The 25,045-nt window shown below is 45.4% G+C and overlaps 1 protein-coding gene across 1 annotated transcript in view; it reads left to right on the plus strand.

Moving 5' to 3' along the window:
* Positions 1 to 356: 356 nt before the first annotated feature.
* CCDC170 (coiled-coil domain containing 170) overlaps positions 357 to 25,045 on the plus strand; it is a gene marked incomplete at both ends in the record, with an annotated part of 68,971 nt that continues 44,282 nt past the window's right edge. The window contains 6 exon segments of the mRNA XM_080700148.1: positions 357 to 427; positions 4,488 to 4,569; positions 4,573 to 4,701; positions 6,352 to 6,608; positions 11,965 to 12,109; positions 15,707 to 15,892. Coding sequence (XP_080556274.1) covers positions 357 to 427; positions 4,488 to 4,569; positions 4,573 to 4,701; positions 6,352 to 6,608; positions 11,965 to 12,109; positions 15,707 to 15,892 — 870 coding nt within the window.

The raw sequence follows: 25,045 nt of genomic DNA on the forward strand, positions 1-25,045 counted from the left end.
CTCTCTCCCGTGAGCACCCACGGACCCCAGAGACCATGGAGGAGGAGGAGGAGGAGGAGGAGGAGGAGGAGGAGGAGGAGGAGGAGGCTCAAGAAAGTCCTTTCAATTAGGGAGAAACACTGATGAATAATCGAAAATTGTCCAGAGGAGTGATTAGTGGGAGAAATGCTATTTGCAAGAGAATTTCTGCGCTGTAAATTAGGGACAAAACCAAAGTGTCAGAAAGAAGTTGCACAGTAGGGGAGAGTGACTTAGAAGGGATGGCTCGACGGGAAGCACTGGAGGTGTGCTTGTGTGCGCGCACGAGGGCATTTGCATGGAGAAAGAGGGCGAGAGAGCACGTTAGAGATTCCACAATGCACGAGCCCGCGCCCACGACCCGCGCAAGGCCCTGGAAGGCGGAGGAGGTCAGCTCTGGGAAGGCAAGGTGAGCATGGAATGGATTTAGGAGCTTTTGTGTGTCAGAAGTAGGCAGTGATTTTCTTCTTCTTTTTGTCCATGGGATAATAAGACAACTAAATACCATAAAAAGAAGACTGGCCTAAGACATTGTCCATGGGTCAGATAATTGGGCACATTGTATACTAAATTATGAATAAGCTTGTCTTCGCTTTATGGCCCTGAACTTTGAAGCCATCCTTTATTCTGAAAAGACTATGAGCCACCCTGTGAGGCAATTTCAATCATTACCATAATAATATCAGTAGCGAAATCAAATCATATGTAGTTGGTGCTTTAAAATTAATACGAAATTGCTTCCTGGGTGAGCCGAGAGGCATCTGATAGCCCAGATTGTCCTCGTGTGAGGACAAATGGGTGAGCGCTCCATCTTGTCATTTTGAATAGAGTAAGAAAAAAAAGTTTTAAAGTGAAGATTACTTAGTACTTAGAGAAAAGTTGAAGGATTTAAAATTTTTTTTTACAAGCTGCAGGAGGGCTTAATTAAGAGAACAGCCCCCTGAAATGTCGGCTCTCACACATGTGCCCGGACCTCCAGGCATTCCTTAGGCACCGTGTTCAGAAACCACTGCAGAGCAGACAGGTGGCTTTTGTCTGTCTGCTCATGTCTCCTTTTTTTTTTTTTTTTTTTTTCAGTACTGGGGATGGAACCCAGGGGCATTCTACCTCTGAGCTATACCTCCAGCCTTATTTTTTATTCTTTATTTTGAAACAGGGCCTCACTGAGTTGCAAAGGGCTTCACTAAGTAGCTGAAGCTGTCCTCTAACCACGATCCTCCTTTCTCAGCCTCCAGAATGCTGGGACTATAAGCATGCACCACCGTGCCCGGCTGGTTTCAATTTTCGCTGTTTAAGAGTGTTTGAAAATTTTGCCAAAGCTGTCTTTCTGAGTATCTTTGTATTTAGTCCTTGGATATATTTCCCTTTTTTTAATCTTCTTTTTCTCTTTTGCAAACTAGACAAGTGTTCTACCACTGAACTGGACCTCCAGCTCCAAGATATTGCAATATACACCCTCATTTCCCATGAACATCTGAAGATGCTAATGCTTTGGTACTGTTCTGCAATAGATTGTAACTTCCTAAAAGAAAGGTCCATTTCTGAATTAAAAAAAAAATATAGCCAGGCATGCGGGTGTACCCTGTAATCCTAGTACTTGGACCTGTAATCCTAGTACTTGGGAGGGTGAGAGAAAAGGATCACAGTTTTGAGGCCAGTCTCAGCAACTTAGTGAGGCCCTTAGCAATTTAGTGTGATCCTGTTTTTTTTTTTTTTTTTTTTTTTTTAGTCATTGAAAGAAATAATTGTGACCGGGCGTGGTGGCGCACGCTTGTAATCCCAGCATTCGGGAGGCTGAGACCTGAGGATGGCAGTTCGTGACCAGCCTCAGCTACTTAGTAAGGCCCTCTGCAACTCAGTGAGACCCTGTTTCAAAATAAAGAATAAAAAAAATAGGACAGGAGATGTAGCTTGGAGGTCAAATGCCCCTGGGCTCCATCCCCAGACCCGCCAAAAAAAAAAAAAAAAAAAAAAAGAAAAAGAAAAGAAAGAAAAGAAAAGAAATAATTGCAGCCACCAGGAACTTATCTTCTTAATAGATTTTATTAAGTGGTGGGCCGTGTGTACTGTGACTGCAACCTCTCCTCAGTGACCTGGGGCTCGCGTGGGCTCGTCCGTTGCACGCGGCTGTGTCTGGTGGAGGCGGCGGTTCCCCTGCGTGCTGAGCAGGACGCGGCCCTCCAGTGAGAGCCTCCCTATGTCTTGCCCAGGAGGCCTCGGCTCCAGCTCCCTGCATGCGCTGTGATTGGCAAACACAGGCTGTCCCCAAGTGCCCCGAAGGCTTTGTTTGGCGTGCTGTGGGTTGCGACATGCCGCTCTGACAACACTTGTTGTTCATGGTGACTTCTGCGTCCCTGAGTGTATCTAGCAGTGGGGTCCCTGGCAGTCATTTACGGACTTACTGATGAGTTCCACCCGAGGCCACTGAGATATTCCAGGAGATTCTCCTGTAGGCAATCTCTTTTGTATTTCTTAAAAAAAAAAAAATGAATAAGCCGGGCGTGGTTGTGCACACTTGTAATCCCCGTGCTTGGGAGGCTGAGACAGGAGGATCGCACAGGTTCGAAGCCAGCCTCAGCTACTTAGCGAGGCTCTCAGCGACTTAGACCCTGTTTCCAAATAAAATGGAAAATAGGTCTGAGAGTGTAGCCCGGGGGTAGAAAGCCCCTCGGTTCCATAAAAAAGAATGGTTTTCTTGTACGTCTTTTGCCCCGAGACTTCACAGAGGTGGGCGTAGTTATCTGTCTAAGCTAAGGAATACTTTTTGAAGGGAGTAGGTGGAAGGTGTGTGGAGAGGAGTCCGGACCGGGCTACAGACTGCGCCTGTGGGCCGCCCGCCACGTCTGTTCTGCAGATGTACCTGTTTGTTTCATTTTGTTTTTAATTAATTAATTCATCTTCAGTACTGAGGGTGGAACCCAAGGGTATTTTACCTCTGAGCTACAACTCCAGCCCTATTTTTTCTTCTTCTTTTTTTTTTTTCAGGTCTGGGGATGGAACCCAGGGGCATCGACCTCTGAGCTACACCTGCTGCCCTAGTTTTTATTCTTTATTTTGAAACCGGGTCTCACTGAGTTGCGGAGGGCCTCACTAAGTAGCTGAGGCTGCCTGCGAACCGCAGTCCTCTGGTCTCAGCCTCCCGAATGCTGGGATTACAAGCGTGCGCCACCATGCCCGGCTCTGAATTTTTATTCTTTATTTGGAAGCAGGATCTCACTGAGTTGCAAAGGGCCTCACTCAGTAGCCAAGGCTGTCCACAAACTGGATCCCTGTCTCAGCTTTCCGAATGCTGGGATTACAAGTGTGTGCCACCGCGCCCGGCTTTTTGTTTTTTTAATATTTTGATCAGTGGTCATGCTGCAAAAACTGGGAACTTTTAACTTCCAAAAGTCTGAATAGATGGTTTGTCTTGAAAAATCAGGATATTTGGGCTAGCATCCTAATTTATTCATTGGCAACCATCAGTGGAGCTGAGGGCTGGTTCCCGCTGTATGGGGCAGGGGCTTTCCCTGCATTCTCCCTGTCTCTAAGTTGCTGAGGCTGACCTCGAACCTGTGACCCTCCTGTCTCAGCCTCCCAGGTATTGAGATTACAGACCATTGTGCCCAGCTGCATCTTCTCTGGCTCCAATCTCACGCATTCATGTGAAGTACCTCTATGAGCCCAGGAGAGGTTAAGAGACGGAGAGTAAAATCCACAACAAATCATTAGGAAGAAGACAACTTTTGCTATGAACCAGGTGATCTCTGATCAACCAATGAGACAAGAGAGGTGGTGATCATCTTTGTAGTGCTGAGACAAAAGATGGCGGAGGACATCAGGGTGTTAATAGAATGTAGCATCGTTTCTTTGTTGACTTGTATTCCTGGGACGGGGTCAAATATTATTTGAGTTGGGCAGAAAAAAAATGGCAAGGGCCAATTGTATGTATGTATGTATGTATGTATGTATGTATGTATGTATTGTGGTACTGGGAATCGAACCCATAAGCATTCTACTTCTGAGCTATACTCCTAGCCTTTTTTACTTTTATTTTCTTGAACAGGGTCTTGCTAGGGTGCTGAGAGGCTTGCTACTTGCTCAGACAAGTACATCAGCCAAGGACTTTGTTAGTTCCCGGGCTGCTTCCTATCTGCCTTTGAGGGTGTGTGTGTGTGTGTGTGTGTGTGTGTGTGCATGTGTGTGTGTGTTAGTTACTGGAGATTGAACCCAGGGGCATTCTACCTGCAAGATACAACCCTGGACCTTTTAATTTTTATGTTTTGAAGCAAAGTTTCACGAGGTTGCTAAGCGTCCCACCAAGTTGCCAAAGCCTCCAACTGCGATCCTCTTGTCTCAGCCTCCCAAGTCCTGGGATACCAGGCATGTTCCACCAGGCCTGGCTTCTCCTTTGGTGTTTTGAGAACAAGAATGAAACATCTGAACTCAACACTCTTGTGTAGCATTTTCAATACATTTGAAATGCACAGAGTACTTCCATCTAATATTCCTTTACACGGACAAGATTGTTTAACAAGATTCTTTATGTTTTATCTTTTGGGGGAACTCTGCTAGGAAACTCACGATCACCCTTTGGAAGTCCCTGTCACCCGGGAACAATTAAACCACTATCGGAATGTGGCTGAAGATGTCCGCGGTGAGCTCGCCGCCACTTTGGTCAAATTTGCGTGTGCTCAGTCGGAGGTAAGACTGCGTCTATAATGCTCAGAAATGGGCTTTCCTTCTTTTCTTCTTCTTTATAGGGGGAATCAGAGCATAGAGAATTAAAAAGGGGATAGTAAGATACAGATTTAAACCTTTTGGCAAGGTCTGTATATGTTTTTTTAAACAGTACTAAGTTTTGAACCAAGGGGTGCTCTACCAGTGAGTTACAGCCCCAGCCCTCCCTTTAAAATAATTTGATTTTATTGTGTGTGGTACTAGGGATTGAACCCGGAGGCATTCTACCTCTGAGCTTCACCCCCAGCCCTATTTTTTTTTTAACTTTCAAACAGGGTCTCACTAAGTTGTTGAGGGTCTTGCTACACTGCTGAGGCTAATCTTGAACCTGCAATTCTCTTCTTAGCCTCCTAAGTACTGGAATTACAGATGTGTGTCACTGCTAAGTTATCCAGGCTGGCCTCAAACTTCTGATCTTCCTGTGTCAGCCTCCCAAGCAGCTGGATTTACACACGTGGGCCTCTGTGCCCAGGTATACGTCTTCCTTTATTACAGGCTCGTCATCTAGAATTCCTGAAGGGTTCCATGCTGCAAAGCAAGGTGGTTTGGCCCGGATTCTAGCTCTCAAAGAAGCTCTGCAGCTCTGAGGGGTCTGGGGGCATCTGGGAACTTTGGGTTGAAGCCGCACAGGCCTTGGGGAGATTTTAGCCTCCCCGGGAACGTCTTCCTTCAATGTGGGTTGCTTGCAATCTGAGGCTATAAAAGGGAGATCTGATTCCTTTCCTGTGGGAGTTCTGATTGGCTGGGAAACTCTAGTAAGATAAGATGTTTGGGGTCTGCCTCCCCTCCGAGCTAGGTGGGTTGACAGTGGGGTTTTCTGTCTCTCTAGGCTCTTTTTGCTCAAAGCTCAGTGGTCCCAAGTGTGTCTGAAGCTTCCATGACCCACTGAAAGTTGCGCTGATAACATATGTGTGAATCAGTGTATGCACACAACACTCATAGTTCCAAACAAGTGCATACATTTATAACTTTTTTCTGTAAGGGAGACCTGACAACTCAACAGGACACAAATATTGTTTAGAATTTTGATGCCACAGAGCTCATAAAAATAAAAATATCTTTGTATAAATGCTATTAGGATTTTCCTTTGTTCTCATATTTTCTCAGAAATGTGACAATTTCTTTTCTTTATCATCCACAATTATATGGTCAAGAAGGCAAGTGCAAGAAATACAGTGAAATATTAGAGAGTCTGTATTTCCATGGGGAGCAGTTATGGTCATGAAATCGCAAATACTGTGGCCTGTAGGTCCTTGAAGCCTTGTTTACCAGCAGCAAAAGCAGCAAAACTGACAGAGAAAGTGGGTTGCCGCCGCAAAATATTTTTATTGCATTTTGTAATACTCCCCACAAATGTTTCCCGAGTAAGAGTAAGATCAAATCACCCTAAGACATTGCTCAATTGGTTTTGAAAAAGACAGAATCTGAAGCCCATTATTAAAGTATAATTTCCTCTTTGGTAACAAGGATACAAATTTGAGGAAAATAAAATAAAGTCAGAGTAAGTCATGAATGAAATTGTACATTATGGTGCGGGGTTTCTTAAAGGTGCTTCAGACCTTGCACTGTTAAATTCCTTTGCCGCTTTTTTTTCCTTTCTTCTTTTCATGTGAGCTTCGAGACCTCCGCTCCAAGATGCTTTCTAAAGAAGTTTCCTGCCAAGAGCTCAAGGCTGAAATGGAGAGCTGCAAAGAAAGCAATGCCCGCAAATCGTCTCTCCTCACCTCCCTGAGAGACCGCGTTCAAGAGCTGGAAGAAGAATCAGCGGCCCTGGCCACTTTGAAAGTCAGGGCGGAAATCGCAGCTCACACGGCCACCAAGGAGAAGCAGGAATCAATGAGGAAAGTCTCAGAACTGGAGGAGAAACTGCAGTAAGAACACTGTGGGTTCGCCGGGCGTGGTGGCGCACGCTTGTCATCCCCGTGCTTGGGAGGCGGAGACAGGAGGATCGCGCTGGCTTAGGAGACCCTGTTTCCAAATAAAAATGTAAAAATAGGTCTGGGAGTGTAGCCCGGAGGTAGAAGGGCTTCCAGGAACCCCAGTACCACCAAAAAAAAAAAAAAAAAAAAGAATACTGTGGGCTCTCAGCGCACTTAGTGGTTCATGCTGGCTTCCGATAACAAGATATATCTTTGAATATGCTTTGAATATTTTGCATTATTTGGCCCTGAAACTCAATTTGAGACAGAACAACAACAACAACAACAACAAAAAAAAAAAAACTAAAAAAAAAAAAAATTACTGATCTCCAGGAGTCTTGAAAAGCTCGATTCTCAATGTTGTTAAGTGTCTGGACAAATAGGACATTATCCTAAGTGTGGGCGTGTCCTGGAGATCAGGGCTGCAAGCACATATTATATGCATCATTGGAAGATTACCTCTGGAAACCCACAGAGGGAGGCATTTATTCAGAAGCTAGTTATAAAATAGCTGCAAGCCAGGCCGCCCAGAACATTAAACACCTCATTAAGTTTTTATTGCCAGTTTATACAGAGAACGATTTTTTTTTTTTTTTTTTGTGGTGCTGGGAATTGAACCCAGGGACTTTCTACATTCAAGCTATATCCCCAGTCTTTCTTATTTATTTGCATTTATTTATTTATTTATTTATTTGCAGTACTGGGGATGGAACCCAGGGGCATTGTACCTCTGAGCTACACCCCCAGCCCTACTTTTTTAGTCCATTTATTTTATTTATTTATTTATTTTGCGGGTCTGGAGATGAAACCCAGGTATTAGACCTCCGAGCTACACCCCCTATTTTTTATTCTTTATTTTGAAACCAGGTCTCACTGAGTTGCAGACGGCCTCACTAAGTAGCTGAGGCTGTCCATGAACCGTGATTCTCCGTTCTCAGCCTCCCAAATACTGGGATTACAAGCCTGCGCCACTGCGCCCGGCTTCTTTTTATTTTTAAAGCAAGGTCTCACTGAGTTGCAAAGTGCCTCACTACTCTGTGAACCGCAGTCCTCCAGACTCTTCCTCCCGAATGCTGGGATTACAAGTGTGCACCACCACGCCAGGCCAGTCTTATTTAATTTGGAAACAGGGTCTTGCTAACTTGCTGAGACTGGCCAATGATCTGCCTGCATCGGCCTCCTAAGTACTGGAGTTACAGGTGTGCACCACCCTTCCTGGTGAGAGAACTCTTTTTTTTTTTTTTTTTTGGGCGGGTCTGGGGATGAAACCCAGGGGCATTCTACCTCTGAGCTATGCCCCCTGCCCTATTATTTATTTTTTCTTTCTTTCCTTATTTTTTGAAGATTTAAAGGAGTTTATTCAAAAGATAGAAATGCAGAAAAGAGTTACAGCCTCATGTTACCGAGGGGTAACACGAAGGTGTGCTTCAAACAAATTCACCCTTTATTTTTTATTTTGAAACAGGGTCTCACTGAATTGCAGAGGGCTTCACTAAGTGGCTGAGGCTGGCCATGAACCACGATCCTCCGATCTCAGCCTCTCCAATGCTGGGATTACAAGCGTGTGTCACCACGCCTGGCTTGAGAGAACTCTTAAAACCTAGGTTTTCTACACTTAGTTCTAACAAGAGATAATTACTGAGATGAAATGGAAAATGAGTTGATCCTAAAATAATATTTAAAAACTCTTATGCATGATGTTAATATCTTTACTAATAAAACACTTGCTTATCCCATCTTTAAAAGGACAGCAGCAGCTCCTGTCACTCTCTCCTTTGACTGACAGCAGAACTCCTCGGCTGTTTGTGTGAGCTTACTGTCTCTCTCTTGCCTTTGATCTGCTCCACCTCAACCTCTCCTGAGACCACCAGCATCTGAGCTGGGATGTGGGCCTCGTCCTGCCCCGCCACAGTCCAGCGCAGTCCGCCCGGCAACTTGAACCTCTCTCTCCTGTTGGCCTCCAGGAGGCTGCCCGTGGCTCCTCTCTCCTCCTCAGCGCCTCTCTTCTTGCTGTTTTACCTCGTCTCCTTGGCTTCCCAAGATTGTGGGGCCCCCGGGCTCTGTTTTTGAACCTCTTCTGATTTCTGTGCCATTTGGTCTCTTGCTTTAAGTCTGACCTAAATGCTGGGGACATTCCCATTTCTCTGTCTAGCTTGGATTTCTTCCCAGAACTCAGGACCTGCAAATCTTATAGCTAGTGGACATCTCCACGCAGATCCCGGCATCCTCCACTTCATGTGTCCAAACGCAGCTGCTGGTGTCCCACGGGAGCCGCCTGCACTTTTCCTCCTTTCTACAGTTACAGTGATAATCCCTTCCTTCTAGCTGATCAGGCCAAGAGCCATCCTTGGTTTTCTTTCTCTTTCATATTCATATTTCAGGTTTATCTTCTATTTTTTGACACTGGGGGTTGAACCCCAATTCAGGGGCATTCTACCTCTGAGCTACACACCCAGCCTTTTTAGTTTTTATTTTTATTTTGAAAAAGATAGAAATGGGGTGTTGCTGAATTGCTGAGGTTGGTCTTGAGTTTGCAATCCTCCTGTCTCTGCCTCCCAAGTGCTGGGATTACAGGTGTGCGCCACTGGGCCAGCTTCACATCTGGTTCTTTAGCAAATGTAATATATAACACCTATCTTCAAAATATATCTACGTGTTGACTGCTTCTCATTGTTACCCCAAAGCCACAATCGCCTCTTCCCTAGACTATTGCAATAGATACTGGATGCAGCAGCTTCCACTCCTGATACCAGTGCCCATCCTGGTCAGTCGGGGTGGGGTGGCTTAAAGAGCATCATTTATTCCTCACAGCTCTGGAGGCTGAAGGGCTAAGGTCAAGATGCCTGCTGACCCATTTTCCTGTGAGGATCTATTTCCGGGTTAGCAGATGGGTACTGCCTTCTTCTGTCTTCACGTGGGGCTGGGGAGAAGGGGAGGGGGGGATCATTTTCATCAAAAATCAAAAGTACCAAGTATACTAAGTCCCACTTAGGATAAAAACACAGTGTCTTCTACGACCTCAAAGGCTCACCCTAACCTGGTGTGTTACTTTTTTCTCCCTTATCCTTTCCAGTCTGGATAACTGGCTTCTTTGCTGTTTCTCAAACCTGAGCTGTGTGATCCTACCCCAGGGCCTTTGCAACTGCTAATCACTCTGTCCCAAGGCTCTTCCCAGGTGTTGCTCAGCCACCTCCCGCTTCCTTAGTGCCTTCCCGCCAAGGCCTCTAAAATTTTAACCCCTCCCCCAGTATTTCTGACCCCCTTTCCTGCTTAATTATTTCTCTCCAGTCCTTTTATAACATACTATATAATTGATACATATTAATATTTTAATTATTGTTCTTTTCAACTAAAGCACAGGCTTCATAAGCATAGGGTTTTGTCTGTTTTGTTCACTACTACTGGGTCTTAGCGCTTTTCATAGGGTCGAGTGAATAGTAAGTACTTAGTAAACTAATGAGTAATAAAACCATATATGCTTATTGTAAAGAAGTCTGCTAACCTACTGAAAAGTGCAAAGAGAAAAAAATTACTCCACGCCTTATGATTACAGAAATGCTATAATTAACATTTTGGAACAGTTTTTCAGACAGTTATACCACATGACATCCCATAATGTACTATTTTTACCAAATAATATGTTCTAGATGTTTTTAGAAATCATTGAGTTAGTAATTTTTTAAACATTTTTTACTGGTGCATTGTAGTCATATATCTTAATGGAGTAGAGGATGGTAGAGGCGTACATACACATCATTTATAACTTTTTGTGTGTGTCTGGGGATGGAACCCATGGGCATTTGACCTCCGAGCTACAGCCCCTGCCCTATTTTTTTTAATTCTTTATTTTGAGACAGGGTTTCACTAAGTTGCGGAGGGCCTCACTAATTAGCTGAGGCTGTCCACGAACCGCGATCCTCTGGTCTCAGCCTCCCAAATGCTGGGATTATAAGCGTGCGCCACTACGCCCAGCTCAGTTTATAATTTTTAATGACCTATGTTTTCCTTTGCATGAAATATGTAAGTTTACTTAACAACTCCTTTTCTGTTTTCTTTAAACACTTAGGTTAGTTCTATTAATTTTTTTCTATAAGCCAAGCTGCAATGATTATTCGTGTGCGCTCATATTTCAAAATTTATGTGATTATAATCTCAGGATGGATTCCTGGAGCTTTGTAGGGTCAGGCAAAATGCAAATGAATTGTGGACATAGTTTAGAAACCTTTGGAAGGCATGAGTACGATTGAGATCTGGGGGTTAATGTATGGTGTCATATATGTAAATCAGTAGGAACCGGAGAATCAACTATGCCGTTCATGAGCTCAGAAGACTGAAAAAACAGTACCTGCCTCATGCTGAAATAAGAGCTCGGGGAGATACTGATGTTAGCCCTCTCTTGTTGCATATTTTTCTAAATGGAAATATGATATGCTTTTGAGTATATGCAATTACATGCTTTGTTAATCTTTGAATCGAGTGAAAAGATTCGCAGTAAACACTCCACGTGGCAGAAAGGCAAAGCAATAATCATGTGTATTGTCTAAGGCACTGAAAAAAATCATACCAAATTACTGAAACGATTCTAATTTGTCTTCCAAGTACGGCTATTTTTTTTTTTTTTTGATGATCTCTAAGTCTTTAACATTTAAAAGCAGTAGAAATGGACCACACTCTTTCAACAAACCTGGCCGAGATTTAAAATAAAGTATTTAGAACAGACCCCAAATCTCCTGATTTTCCCGGCCGGGCCAATTCCAATCCCAACACTCTTTAAGGATTCTGGGTGTGCAAATTACCGATGATCTTTGCTGGTGATTAAAAACCTCTCTTTTCCAGGGAGAATATGCTCTCCTCCGGTGTCTGTTCTGTTCTAGCTATGCTGGGCTCTAAACCAGGACCCTTATAGGTGGTTGAAAATAACACGAAGCTGAGTCTTCTGGAATCCAGAGAGTGGCACCTCCCTTCCCCATGAGGCCCCAGCGGAGGCCAGGGGCTGTGTGGATGGTGGCTACACACGGCAGTGGGTCCACGGTGACCCAGGAGGCTGCCTCCACTTCCCCAGATGCTAATGGGGTGAGCAGAGGATCCATCTCTCCTCCTGTGACTAGGTTCCCGATGCCATTGAGGATTTCTCTATATTTCTGCAAAGGGAAGGGTCCTGCAGTACCGCACGCTGTGTCCAGGACACAACAGGGTACTGGAACTGGCCAAGAACAGTTTCCCATGGAGAGCTTCGGCTCTGACCTGGTCTGAGGGATGTCTTATTCCGTGGTGTTAAGTGCTGATTGGCTTGTTATTTGCCTGATAGAAAGTGTTTGAAGGACGACGAGGAAAATAAGATACAAGTCTCGAAGCACCGCAGTGAACATGAAGAATTCCTTACTCGACTTCGCGGCTGCTTGGATCTGGACGAGAGGAACGAGAAGGCGTCAGAGGAAGACTTGATTTTAAAGGTGCTCGTATGCAGATCTAAAAGGCTAAAACAGAAGGGGCCTCAGATGTGTGCCAGGAAAGCAGAGTCTGTGCTGAGTGTGGGGAGTCAGGGAACTGGGGCAGTAGCCCGAAGGCAGCATCCATTAACTGTGTGACCTGTTCCAACCACATCACCCCTCTTTGTCTCAATTCCAGATATTCTTCCCAGCAGCGTTTGGGGTTACTCTCCAAAAGGGATGAATGATCGTGCCTAAATTAGATTAAGGCTGTCAAGAACAATCAATGATATATATTTTTTCTTTTATTTTTTGTGGTATTAGAGTTCCTGGAAATCCTTCTACCTCCGGGCTACACTCCCAGACCTAATATATATATATATATATTTATTTTTTTAAATTTGAAACAGTGTCTCTTAAGCCAGCGTGGCTGGCTTCAAACCTGTGCAGTCAAGCCGGGCGTGGTGGTGCACGCTTGTAATTCCCGCACTTGGGAGGCTGAGACAGGAGGATCGCACGGGTTCGAAGCCAGCCTCAGCTACTGAGTGAGGCTCTCAGCAACTTAGTGAGACCCTGTTTCCAAAATAAAATATAAATGGGTCTGGGAGTATAGCCCAGAGGTAGAAAGCCTCTGGGTTCCACCCACAGTACCACCAAAACAAAACAAAACAAAACAAAAAAAACCTCAAACCTGTGAGATCCTCCTATCTCCGCCTCCCAAGCGCAGGGATTACAAGCGTGCACCACCATGCCTGGCTTTTTTATTAACATTTAAAAATTTTATTTTAAAACAGGGTCTCACTCGGTTGATGAGGATCTTATTACTTGCTGAAGCTTCCTTGAACCTGTGATCCTCCTGTCTTAGCTTCCCAAGTACTGGGATTATAAGCATGCACCCCACACCTGGCCAGGCAGCCACTCTTAAAAATCAACCTCTCAGCTGCTGGTCAGCCTCCCCAGTGTCCGCTCTGCAAGCTACAGGAGGATCCGTGTTGCTTTGGCAAGCATCCATGTCATGATGGGTTTGGCAGCTAGGACTAGAATCTGCCTGATGTCCTCATGGGTGCTGATGGCCTCTTCCCTCCCCTCCCCCTTTCCTCCCCTCCCCCTCCTCCCCTCCCTTCTCCTCCCCTTCTTTCCTCTCTTCCTCTCCCTTCCCCCTCCTCCCCCTCCTCCCCCTCCTCCCCTCCTCTTCCCTTCCCCCTCCTCCTCCTCCTCCCCCTCCTCTTCCCCCTCCTCTTCCCCCTCCTCCTTCTCCCCCTCCTCCTCCCCCTCCTCCCCCCCTCCTCCTCCTACCATGGAACCAGGAGCTGAGCTGCAGAAGTCTACTTCACTCTGGTTTGGGTATTACCTTCCAATCCATAGGGTAGGGAAAAGAAAACAGGTCTTAGAAGCGCCTTCTTCATGAGGCACTGGTCTGGGGGTTCGCACTGCGGTAACCACTCCTTCTCATTTTCTGATTCCTGATGTTCTGCCATCTGGGTCCTTGCTGCCCCAGGAGACGCGGCTGCTCCCAGGGTTGGCCAGCTCCTCCAGCTAGGGAAGGACGCTCTGGAAGCGTGGCTTTTTGTGCAAAGAAACCAGTCCAGAACCCCCTCCCCACCTCTAAGACCAGGCACTGCGCAGCGCTCTCAACACCAGAGGGCTCTGGACAGCCCTACACCCCAGAGCCAGGGAGGCTATCCAGACTCCTCCGCAGCCTGCTCAGCCCACGGGCTCCTCCCGAGGCAGCTGGACGCTCTCACCCACATGCCCTGTGCCCTCCACCTGGCTGGCCCTGGTGCCTTTCCAAATGGCCCTGCGTGGCCACTCGGGGGCACTATGAGCAATGAACTGTCTTTTTTTTTTTTTTTTTTTTTACTTTCTTTCCTCCCATACTGAGGAATCAAACTCAGGACAGTCTACCTCCAAGCTAAAGCCCCAGCCTTTAAAAAATTTCATTTTCCCTTTTTATCATAGGGTCTCATTAAGTTGCTGAGGGTCTTGTTAAGTTGGTGAGGCTGGCCTCAAACCTATGATCCGCCTGTCTCAATCTCCCATGTCCTGGGATGACAAGTACATCCCCATGCCTGGCTATGAACCATCCATTCTTCCTTCCTTTCTCTCTCTCTCTCTCTCTCTCTCTCTCTCTCTCTCTCTCTCTCTCTCTCTCTCTATCCCCCCCCTTTCTTTCCTGGGAATGAAACCCAGGGGCATTCTACCCCTGAGCTGCACCTTCAGCCCTAGTTTTTATTCTTTATTTTGAAACAGGGTCTCACTGAGTTGTAAAGGGCCTCCCTAAGTAGTTGAAGCGGTCTGCAAGCCGCGATCCTCCTGTCTCAGCCTCCCGAGTGCTGGGATTATGAGTGCGCACCACCACGCCCGGCTTATGAACTCTTTTCTATAGCAACTGTTTCTTGATCTGTGGGCCTCACCACCCTTGAATAGTAATGGAACCTGTTTTCTAAAACAGAGAGTAGGCCTCTGGAGTTTCAGCACTGCAGTCAGAGCAGGTGCTTGGCTATCCACAGGGGAAGTCTGGTATCTTGATCCAGAGACACAGCCTCACGAGGTATTCCTCTGGGATGAGGAATAAAACCCACTCCCAAACTACCCCTTCCCTTTCCTGTGGCCTTATAAACACGTGCACGCACACTCCCGCGGGTCTGCGTGGCAAAAAGGCCTCCCTTCCTTCCCGTTACCCGGGGGGGGGGGGGGAGTGGCACAAGTGCTGGCTGCCCTGCCCTGCGGCTTTGAACCTTCCCACAGCCACTGAGGGAGCGAGCGTGTGTGTATGGCCCCGAGGGGTCTGGAGGCCGCCTGCTTTGATTTTCTCTCCTTATACTCTCACAGACGCTCCCAACTCATCGCCAACATACAGCAGAAAGCCAAAGCCCTGCCATCCCCGCCCCAAGGACAACCACAGTCGCAGCATGCTGTGCAGAATTCATCTAGGCTTTTGTTAGTTAGGTGTGTGTGTGTGTGTGTGTGTGTGTGTGTGTGTGTGTGTGTGTGATTTAATCCAGGGACATTCCACCTTTGGGCTACACCCCCAGCCCTATTTTATTTTTATTTTGGAACAGTCTCCCTAGGTGGATGAGAGGCTCACTATTTGCTGAGGCTGCACTTGAACCTGTGATCCTCCTGTCTCAGTCTCCCAAGGACTGGGATTACAAGTGTGCCCCACCCTGGTGGTACTAGGGGCTTTCTACCTCCAGGCTACACTCCCAGACCTATTTTATACTTTATTTGGAAACAGGGTCTCACTAAGTTGCTGAGAGCCTCACTAAGTAGCTGAGGCTGGCTTTGAACCTGTGCGATCCTCCCGTCTCAGCCTCCCAAGAGGTGATTACAAACCTGCGCCACACAAGGAGAGTATTTTTCAAAAACAATAGGCCATCTTTGCTGTGTTTCCCCATCCCTCCCCCACCTTGGCCACCTTTAGAGTACTTTTAATCTGGTTCATCTCTGCACAGAATAACCAAGTTTCGCTTTGAAAACTGCAATCCTTTGAGTTCAAGCAGGAATAACGTCTCTGCTGTTTGCATTTGACCAGGACGTCACCGGGCTGTAGACTGAGTGGCTTGGAGAACACGGGTGGCTTGTTATTCTCACGGACAGCTATAATCACTTTCTCTTCAGCTTAGAGCGCTGTGCAAGGAGCTGGCATCCCTAAAAGGACGCGTCGTTACTCTTGAAGAGGCCGTAAACGTCCATGAGATGGAAGCAAAAGCTAACAGAGAAACGGTCATGAGGCTGGCCTCAGAGGTCGCCCGAGAGCAGAAAAGAGCCGCCTCCTGGGCCGAGGAGAAAGACAAGCTGAGCCAGGTAGGGTGCGTGCGCCGGCATCAGATCCTGGCTGAGGAGCAGAGGTGGCAAAGGGCTGTGAAGGGATGGGCTGGGGTCCCGCCAAGGCCACCGCCGCTCTCAGCAGGAGGCTGGGGGACGGCGGGGTTAGGGACCCAACAGGCTGATTATATATATATGAAAGAAAAAATCACAACATAATTAAAAGTAAATAATTTGTAGGGAAGATCACTTACTTTAGAGTATAAGGATTTATTCACTTATTTATTTTAGTTAGGCATGGTGGTGCATGCCTGTAATCTCAGTACTTGTGAAAGTAAGATATGAGAATCGTGGGTTCAAGGCCAGCCTTAGCAATTTAGCAAGACTCAGCAACTTAGTGAGAACCTGTTTCAATAAATAAATAAATAAATAAATAAATAAATAAATAAATAAATATATGGCCTGGGAGTGTAGCTCAGAAGTAGAATGCCCTGGATTCAATCTACAGTACCAAAAAAATTTGTTATTTTTAATAAATAGGTGATACATTGTAACATACAAAAGTCTAAGTGTGCAAGAAAGTATTCACTGAGAACTCTTTCTCATCCCTCTTCCTAGCCATCAAGTTCTCCTCAGAGAATTTTTTATATATCCTTTTGGAAATATTTTATACATGTGTGTACATAACATATAGAATAATATGTCTGCTATATATATATATATATATATATATATATTTTTTTTTTTTTTTTTTTTGCGGCACCAGGGATGGAACCCAGGGGCATTCTACCTCTCAGCTACACCCCCAGCCCTATTTTTTTAGTCTTTTTTATTTTTTGAAACAGGGTCTCATTGAATTGCGAAGAGTCTCATTAAGTAGCTGAGGCTGTCTGCAAACCGCGATCCTCCGGTCTCCGCCTCCCGAATGCTGGGATTTCAAGCGTGTGCCATCACACCCGGCCTGCTATAAATATTTACTGTGTATTCGCTTCCAAAACAAATGGCAATATACCTCACTCTATTACCAATAAGGCTATCAATAATTTTTATAATTTCATGTATCATATGTTATATAAAATAAAATCCTAGAAGCGACTTGCTGGATCTAAGGATATTGTAATTTTTAGAGATACTATGGAAAGAGCTAACTCTTAAGCCGGGCGCGGTGGCGCACGCTTGGAATCCCAGCATTCTGGAGGCTGAGACCGGAGGGTCACGGTTCGCGGCCAGCCTCAGCTACTTAGTGAGGCCCTCCACAACTTAGTGAGACTGTTTCAAAATAAAGAAAAAAAAAAAAAAAAAAAAAGGGCAGGGGCTGTAGCTTGGAGGTCGATTTTCCCTGGGTTCCATCCCCAGACCCCTCCAAGAAAAAGAAAAAAAAAAAAAAAAAAGAAATACAAAGAATAAAAAGCAAAGCAAAGAGGTAACTCTTGATTCTAAACTTTTATTTACTTAATGAACTGCTTGATCTTTTGAAATTAGAATTTGTTTGAGCACCATTGAAGGCATGTCTACCATTGGCTTTTTGTACATATCTGAGAATACATATATCTCAGAGCCCTGCTTGGGAAGGCAGGGTGGAGAGGGCGCTGGGGAAGCCTACGGGTGCCGTGTGCTTGTGTGTCACTGACAACATAATGTGCATTACCATCTGAGGCTATAATGCACCAATATAAGTAGGTTAAAAACAGAACTTCTTTGAACATAAGAAAAATACTATGTGTTCAACACAATTTTCTTTTTTGGTGATACTGGGGTTCCTGGAAGTCCTTCTACCTCCAGGCTACACTCCCAGACCTATTTTATATTTTTTATTTGGAAACAGGGACCCTTAAGCCAGCGCAGCTGGCTCCGAACCAGCGCGATCCTCCTGTCTCCGCCTCCCAAGTGCGGGGATTACAAGCGTGCGCCACCACGCCCGGCTTTCAACACCATTTAAATCTTTTTAAGTTTTGTGACTAAGAAATTAATTGTTAGATTAATAAGAACAATCCACTCCCAAAAGCCACCAGGAACCACTGTAATCATTGGTCAAAGTTCACAGAAGGGGAGTCAGTGAAAGGAGGTGGATTTGCGCCCCGGCCCCGCGGGTCCCGGAGAGCGGAGCGTGGGTGGGTGCGTGGGAGAACAGTCCCCACCTGCGGCCAGCACCGCCACACTGAGGTGTGTGTGACAAGGCTCACGGTAATGAGAGTCATTTCTGCTTCTCTCCCAGCTCCATGCACCCGCCAGTCCCCTGAACGCTGGCCTTTATCCCCTGACTCTTGAACTTTGAGGACAGAGCAAAGACTTTCTTATTGTTGTCAACATCTTGTTGTAGTTTGGGGCGCATTAAAAAGTACCTCAAACTTGGCTGGAGGGGGAGCTGAGAGGCAGAGCATTTGCCTAGCATGCACAAGGTCCTGGGTTTCATCCCTTGCACTGCAAAAAACAAAATAAAACACCGCAGGCTGGGTGGCCTAAACAACAGATGTTTATCCTTAAGTTCCGGGAGGCTGGAAGCCATGATCAGGGGGTGCGGGTGGTGAGGGTCTTGGGGATGCCTGTTTCTTGCTGTGTCCTAGCACAAAAGAGAAAGAGTGTAAGCCACGGGAGAGAGAATGCAGGATCCGGCTCTGTGGTGGCTCTTGTTACAGGGCACCGATCTCATCATGAAGACTCCACCCTCCTGAATTTATCTAAGCCTAATCACCTGCCACAGGCCCCATCTCCAAACACCACCACATTGCGAGGGAGGGCTTGAATACGTGAATTTGGGGGGACACGAGTCAGTCCATAGCAACTCTCAATTATTTTTCTTTTTTTCTCATGAAAATTTTTGAATATGAAGATAGGGTGAAGGAATATGGGAATGGACAGACATCTAGCATCTACCCCAGGCAACAGTGGTCGGCCTTTTGCTGCGTTTGCTTTATTGCTGTGTGCGTATTTGCACATAGGTGCGCGCATACACGTGTATATTTGCAGAACCACTTGAAAACAGGTTGCAGACGTGTCATAAGCGGAGTTTCTGACAGGGTGAGCGTATTTATCCTAAGAATAAAGGCCACACAATGTGATAACTACAGTGTCATTTCACATCTAAGATGGCAGATGGCATAAATATGTTCAATAATACCATGACCGTCTGAGCCTCCTGTCAAGCCCACACAATTTTCAACACTCTCCCGCTAAAGAGGTAGAGTCTCATTCCTGTCTCTTGAGTGTGAACCAGACTTAGTGACTCATTCCTAGTGGACAGATCATGTTAGAACTCATGGGATATTATTTGAGGTTAGGATATATAAAAAAACTGGATTCTGTCTTAAGTGCCCTCTCTTGAACCTTCTAGAGTCATTTGCTCTTGAGGGAAGCCACTGCCATTTAGGGGAGAGAGATGCCAGCGCCATGTTTGGAAAGGACTCTCAGGGAGCCCAAGACTGAGTCCATGGCAGGGACCTGTGAGCTGCCATGTGGTTGGGCTCTGGCAGAAATCTTCAGATATATTAAGCTATTTCTGTTCCTTAGGATTTACCAATGATGTAGCACCTATCAAACCTTGCCTGGATTAACTTTATTTATTTATTTATTTGGTGGTACTGGGGTTCCTGGAAGCCCTTCTACCTCCGGCCTACACTCCCAGACCTATTTTATTTTTTGGAAACAGGGTCTTCTAAGCCAGCGCGGCTGGCTTCGAACCTGCGTGATCCTCCTGTCTCCGCCTCCCAAGCGCGGGGATTACAAGCGTGCGCCACCACGTCTGGCTATTTATTTATTTATTTATTTATATATATTTTTGCAGTATTGAGGGTGGAACCCAGGGGCATTTTACCTTTGAGCAACATCCCCAGCCCTATTTTTTAGTCTTTTTTTTTTTGGTTGTTTTTTGAAACAGGGTTTCACTGAGTTGCAAAGGGCCTTGCTAAGTAGCTGAGGCTGGAACTGTCATCCTCCGGTCTCCGCCTCCCAAATGCTGGGATCACAGGTGTGTGCCACCACGCCCAGCTCTGGATTAACTTTTATATTAGGGGTGACAAAGTGGTAATATTTTTTTTTTTTCTTCTCGTTGCCATTGGGGATTGAACTCAGAAACATCCTACCTCTCAGCTATACTCTCAGCCCTATCTTATTTTTTACTTGGAAGCAGGGTCTCACTGAGTTGTGGAGGGCCTCACTAAGTTGCTGAGGCTGGCGTCAAACCTGCTATCCTCCTGTCTCAGCCTCGCAAGTACTGGGATTACAGGCATGCACCACCATGCCCAGCTCAAAGTGAAAATATTCTAATTTTACCATTTCTCCTAGTTCACTGGTATTTTTCTGTAAGAGAAATATTTTTTCTTTTTGTTTAAATGCCTTGGATACATGTATTTTTATTTATTTACTTATTTGTCTATTTCTCTGTTTATTTGGTTACAATCAGTTACTGTCATGGTGTTCCAAATTCACCAAAGTTGTCCAGCAGGAACCCCTTCAGGGCGGCCCTTGTGACCTGGACTCTTCCAACACGGCCTTGCTTTCAGGAAGAAGAAAGTACCTGGGGTTCAACTGCAGTTTCAGGTCATAAGCCCAAACCAGCCAATTCTCTAGGAGGCTTGGTTCCCTTTACCAAGGAGTGGTACTTAGAAACCAAGGTTCTTGGTCAAGTGTGCTCACGTATCGAACGCTCGTGTAGTCACTGTGCAAAGTGCTTGGAGAGGTCAAGTTTAAGTCTCATGGCTATTACGTGGCCCAGCTGGGATTCGAACCCAGGCCACCAGGTTGCTTTGCCTCTGCCAATAGCCCCCTTTCTGCTCATAGCCACAGCTTCCTCTTATACATGGGCCCGATAGCAGAGATTATTTATTAGTAAGTAGAAGAATAACAATAAATAGCTATGCAGATTGCCTCTCTAACTTTTAATCCGATGATAAGTAGCAAGGAAATTATCAAGACTTGAGAATTAGGGAGAGTTTAACACATTAATTATCAAGACTTGAGAGTTAGAGTTTAATATTTATCTCTAAAAATGCATCTCTGGAGATTAGCAGTAGGAAGTAAGAAAATATGTTGTAATAGTACATTAAAAGAAACAGAACTAATTCCTTTTCTTACATAAGTGTCTTTACTTGGAAATGGCTGACGCAATGTTGTTCAGACTTTGGGAACACATTCGCTGTGGCTTGTGGTTCTGCCAAAGTAATAAAAATTGTAAAATAAAAATATGGGCAATAAAAAACTTGACGTTTTTAATAAAGTGCTCATTCACAGAATTATGACTCCTAAGATTTACTACTGAAAAATCCTGTCAAGTGGTTTTACTGACATGTTAATGGCCTCGGGAAGAGTCTTCCTAATGCGTTCTAAAGCTCTGTTTGTGAGCTAGGGAACTTATTTTATTAGTAAAGTCCAGATGTGCTTCAGAGGTAGAAGTACCCACAGGACTGTTGTGTTCTTTCTACCAAACTCAGCTTTTCCGAAATGCTTAAAGACTACTTGAGCTACTTAATGAAAATTTTGCAAATAAGACAATTTAAGTGATGTATTATATATGTGGTGACTATATCACCCATACATTTATTAGTAGTGATTATATATATTTTTCTCTTAGGTGCTGAGATTAAACCCAGGGCCTTATACATGTTAAGCACAGGCTCTACCACTGAGCTACACCCCAAATAGTGGAGTATGTTTTTAACAACTATCAAAGATCAGTACCTTTTCTCTTGGTTATCTTGAAAAGAACCCAACATTAAGAAAAGTAGCTGCTTTGCTTACACAAGTCATGTACACTTTTCTTGTGAACTATGGAAATAAAAATCAGTGGATCAGAGAGGAGTCTGATCCACTAAGCTTAAGTGCATTAAGCTTCTTTTCTTTTTAGCTATTACTATTAAAGCTAAGGAATACACTGGTTTTAGACACAGGCTGACCTGGGGTTGGAAGGATGTTCCGTGTGTGTGTGTGTGTGTGTGTGTGTGTGTGTGTGTGTGTGTGTGTGTGTTTGGGGATTAAACTCAGGGACATTCTACCTCTGAGCTACACGCCCAGCCCTATTTTATTTATTTATTTTTATTTTAAAACAGGGTCTTGCTAAGTACTGAGGCTGGAAGCGAACCTGTAATCCTCCTATTTCAGCCTCCCAAGTATTGATTGTGAGTAGAGACATATACCACCAGCTACAGCTATGTTTTTTTTCCTCACAGTACTGGGGATGGAACTCAGGGGCATTCTACCTTCAAGCTACACCCCCAGCCCTATATTTTATTCTTTATATGGAAACAGGGTCTCAGTACACCCCAGCCCTATTTTTCATTTTTTATTTGGAAACAGGGTCTCACTAAAGTACACCCCAGCCCTATTTTTTATTCTTTATTTGGAAACAGGGTCTCACTAAGTTGTGGAGGGCCTCGCTAAGTTGCTGAGGCTGGCCACAGACCTGCAATCCTCCTGCCTCAGCCTCCCAAGTACCCTTCTGCTTTTCTGCTTTGCTATCCTATAGTCCAACAGTGTGAACGAGACACAGCAAGTAGTGTGGATAAGTAGTGAGGCTCTGGGACTCGGCTGCGGGGACTTATATCCTGGCTGCAGAACCGTCTGGCTGTGTGATCTCAGGCATGCAACTTTACCTTTTTGAATCAGTTTTTTTTTTTTTTTTGTCTCCAAAATGGGAAACTAATTTAGGGCTTTATCTCTTGTAACTATTGTTAGTATTAAATGACATATTGTCTATTACAGTTTGAATTTCAAATGTCCCTGGAAAGCTCCTGTGTTAAAAGCAAGCCTTGAGCCGGGCATGGTGGCGCACTCTTGTGATCGCAGCATTCAGGAGGCTGAGACAGGAGGATCTCGGTTCGCCAGCCTCAGTTACTTTCTTTGGGGGGATGTGGGGATGGAACCCAGGGGCATTCTACCTCCGAACTACACCCCCCTGTCACGGGGTTTCACTAAGTTGTGGGGGGCCTCACTAAGTAGCTGAGGCTGTCCTTGAACCGCGATCATTCGGTCTCAGCCTCCCGAATGCTGGGATTACAAGCACGTGCCACCACCACACCCAGCTTTCAGTTACTTAATGAGGCCCTCCGCAACTCAGTGAGACTCTGTTTCAAAATAAAGAATAAAAAATAGGGCTGGGGGTGTAGTTTGGAGGGTGAAGGCCCCTGGGTTCCATCCCCAGTACCGGAAAAAAAAAAAAATAGCAAGTCCTGGATGCTGCGGGGCTCAGAGACCAGTGTGGTTGGAGGAGGCTGGTCTGGGCCATGGTCTTGGGGGCTGGATATATCCACAGCCCCCTTGTCTCTTTGCTTTGGGCTGCCATGTCGAGGAGCTGTGTCCCTCCACCATAGCCCCGCTCCACCAGGATTTCTGCCTTGGACCCTATGGAGCGAGGCCTTTGACACTGTGAGCCCCAGCCTACCTTCGTGCTTGGACTTTCTGGCCACAGCGTTGGGAAAGGGGACCGAAAAACAGTCGTCCCTCAATATCTGCGGAGGGTTGGTGCCGGGACCCCTTCCTGGCTCGCAAAATCTGTGGCTACTCACATCTCTTAAATGAAAATGGTGTAGCATTTGGATATGACCAAGAAACATCCTCCCGTAGACATTCCAAGAATTGGGGTCACAGGCAGGCACCACCACGCAGGCCGTTTCTCATTTTTAATTCTGATAATTACTGTTAAGACATTAACATATTTTTATTTCTGTTGATTAATTTGAGGCAATATTTTTAGGCTTTCTGCTATGAAACGTGAAGAATTTCACATCCCTTTTTAGTCCCCACTTTTTAATCCCCAGTTTTTATTGTATTATTGTTTTACATTTTGTTTTGTTGTCATAAAGAAGCGTCTTCGTTGTCTTTTGGTTCATTCTAAAAAATTCAAATTAGTTAAAACAGCATTTATAATAACATGATTATAAAGCTGGGCGTGGTGGCACATGCTTGTAATCCCAGCATCCGGGAGGCGGAGACAGGAAGATCATAGTTCACGGCCAGCCTCAGCTACTTAGTGAGGCCCTTTGCAATTCAGTGAGACCTTGTTTCAAAATAAAGAATAAAAACTAGGGTTGGGTGTGTAGCTCGGAGGTAGAATGCCCTTGGCTTCCATCCCCAGTACTACAGAAGAGAAAAAAAAGTAAATAAAAATAACATGATTGTAGCTGGGTGTGGTGGCGCACACTTGTAATCCTAGTACTTGGGAGGCTGAGACACGAGGATCGCAGGTTCGCAGCCAGCTTCAGCAACTTAGGCCTCCGCAAACTAGTGGGACTCTGATTCAAAATAAAGAATAAAAAGGGCTGGGGTGTAGCTCAGAGGTAGACTGCCCCTGGGTTCAATCCCCAGTTCCACAAGAAAAATCAAATAAATAAAGGAAAATGCCATGATTATATATACTCTTAAGTCTTAAGGATCTGATCCCAGCATGGGAGGCAGAGCCCTCCTGCATTTGCCAGTGGCTCTTGACAGGTCCAGCAGGAACTGTCCATGGTCCTCCAGCAGCGTGACCAGCTTGGACCGAGTATGGGCAGTGCTGTTGAGAAGCCCTGGTGCGCACGGGCGCCTCAGGCAGCCACCACTGTTGCCACCTGGAATTGTGCTCCTTAATACTAAGAATTTCAAAAATGAGCTGAATTCTTATTTTCTGAGGTAGATAATTCCCTCCAGACAGCTCAGATTTGGGAAAACTCTTTTTTCTTTTTTCTTTCTTTTTTTTTTTTTGGGGCCTGGGGATGAAACCCAGGGACATCTGACCTCCAAGCTACACTCCCTGCCCTATTTTTTATTCTTTATTTGGAAACAGGATCTCCCTGTTACAGAGGGCCCCACTAAGTAACTGAGGCTGTCCGTGAACCGTGATCCTCCTATCTCAGCCTCCCAAATGCTGGGATTACAAGCATGCGCCACCACGCTTGGCTGGAAAGCTCTTTTTTATTTATTTTTTTTGTGGTACTGGGGTTCCTGGAAGCCCTTCTACCTCTGGGCTACACTCCCAGACCTATTTTATATATTTTTTTAGTTGGAAACAGGGTCTCTAAAGCAAGCACAGCTGGCTCCAAACCAGCACGATCCTTCTGTCTCCACCTCCCAAGCACAGGGATTACAAGCGTGCGCCACCACACATGGCTGGAAAGCTCTTCTTGTTTGAAGTAAAATGTTATCCTACTAGATGGTAGAGCTTATGGGATGATGTCACTGGGCGGTAGATCTCATGGGATGATGTCACTAGGCGGCAGATCTTAT

Source organism: Muscardinus avellanarius (genome assembly GCF_963383645.1).
Source record: "Muscardinus avellanarius genome assembly, chromosome: 8".
Classification (NCBI taxonomy): domain Eukaryota; kingdom Metazoa; phylum Chordata; class Mammalia; order Rodentia; family Gliridae; genus Muscardinus; species Muscardinus avellanarius.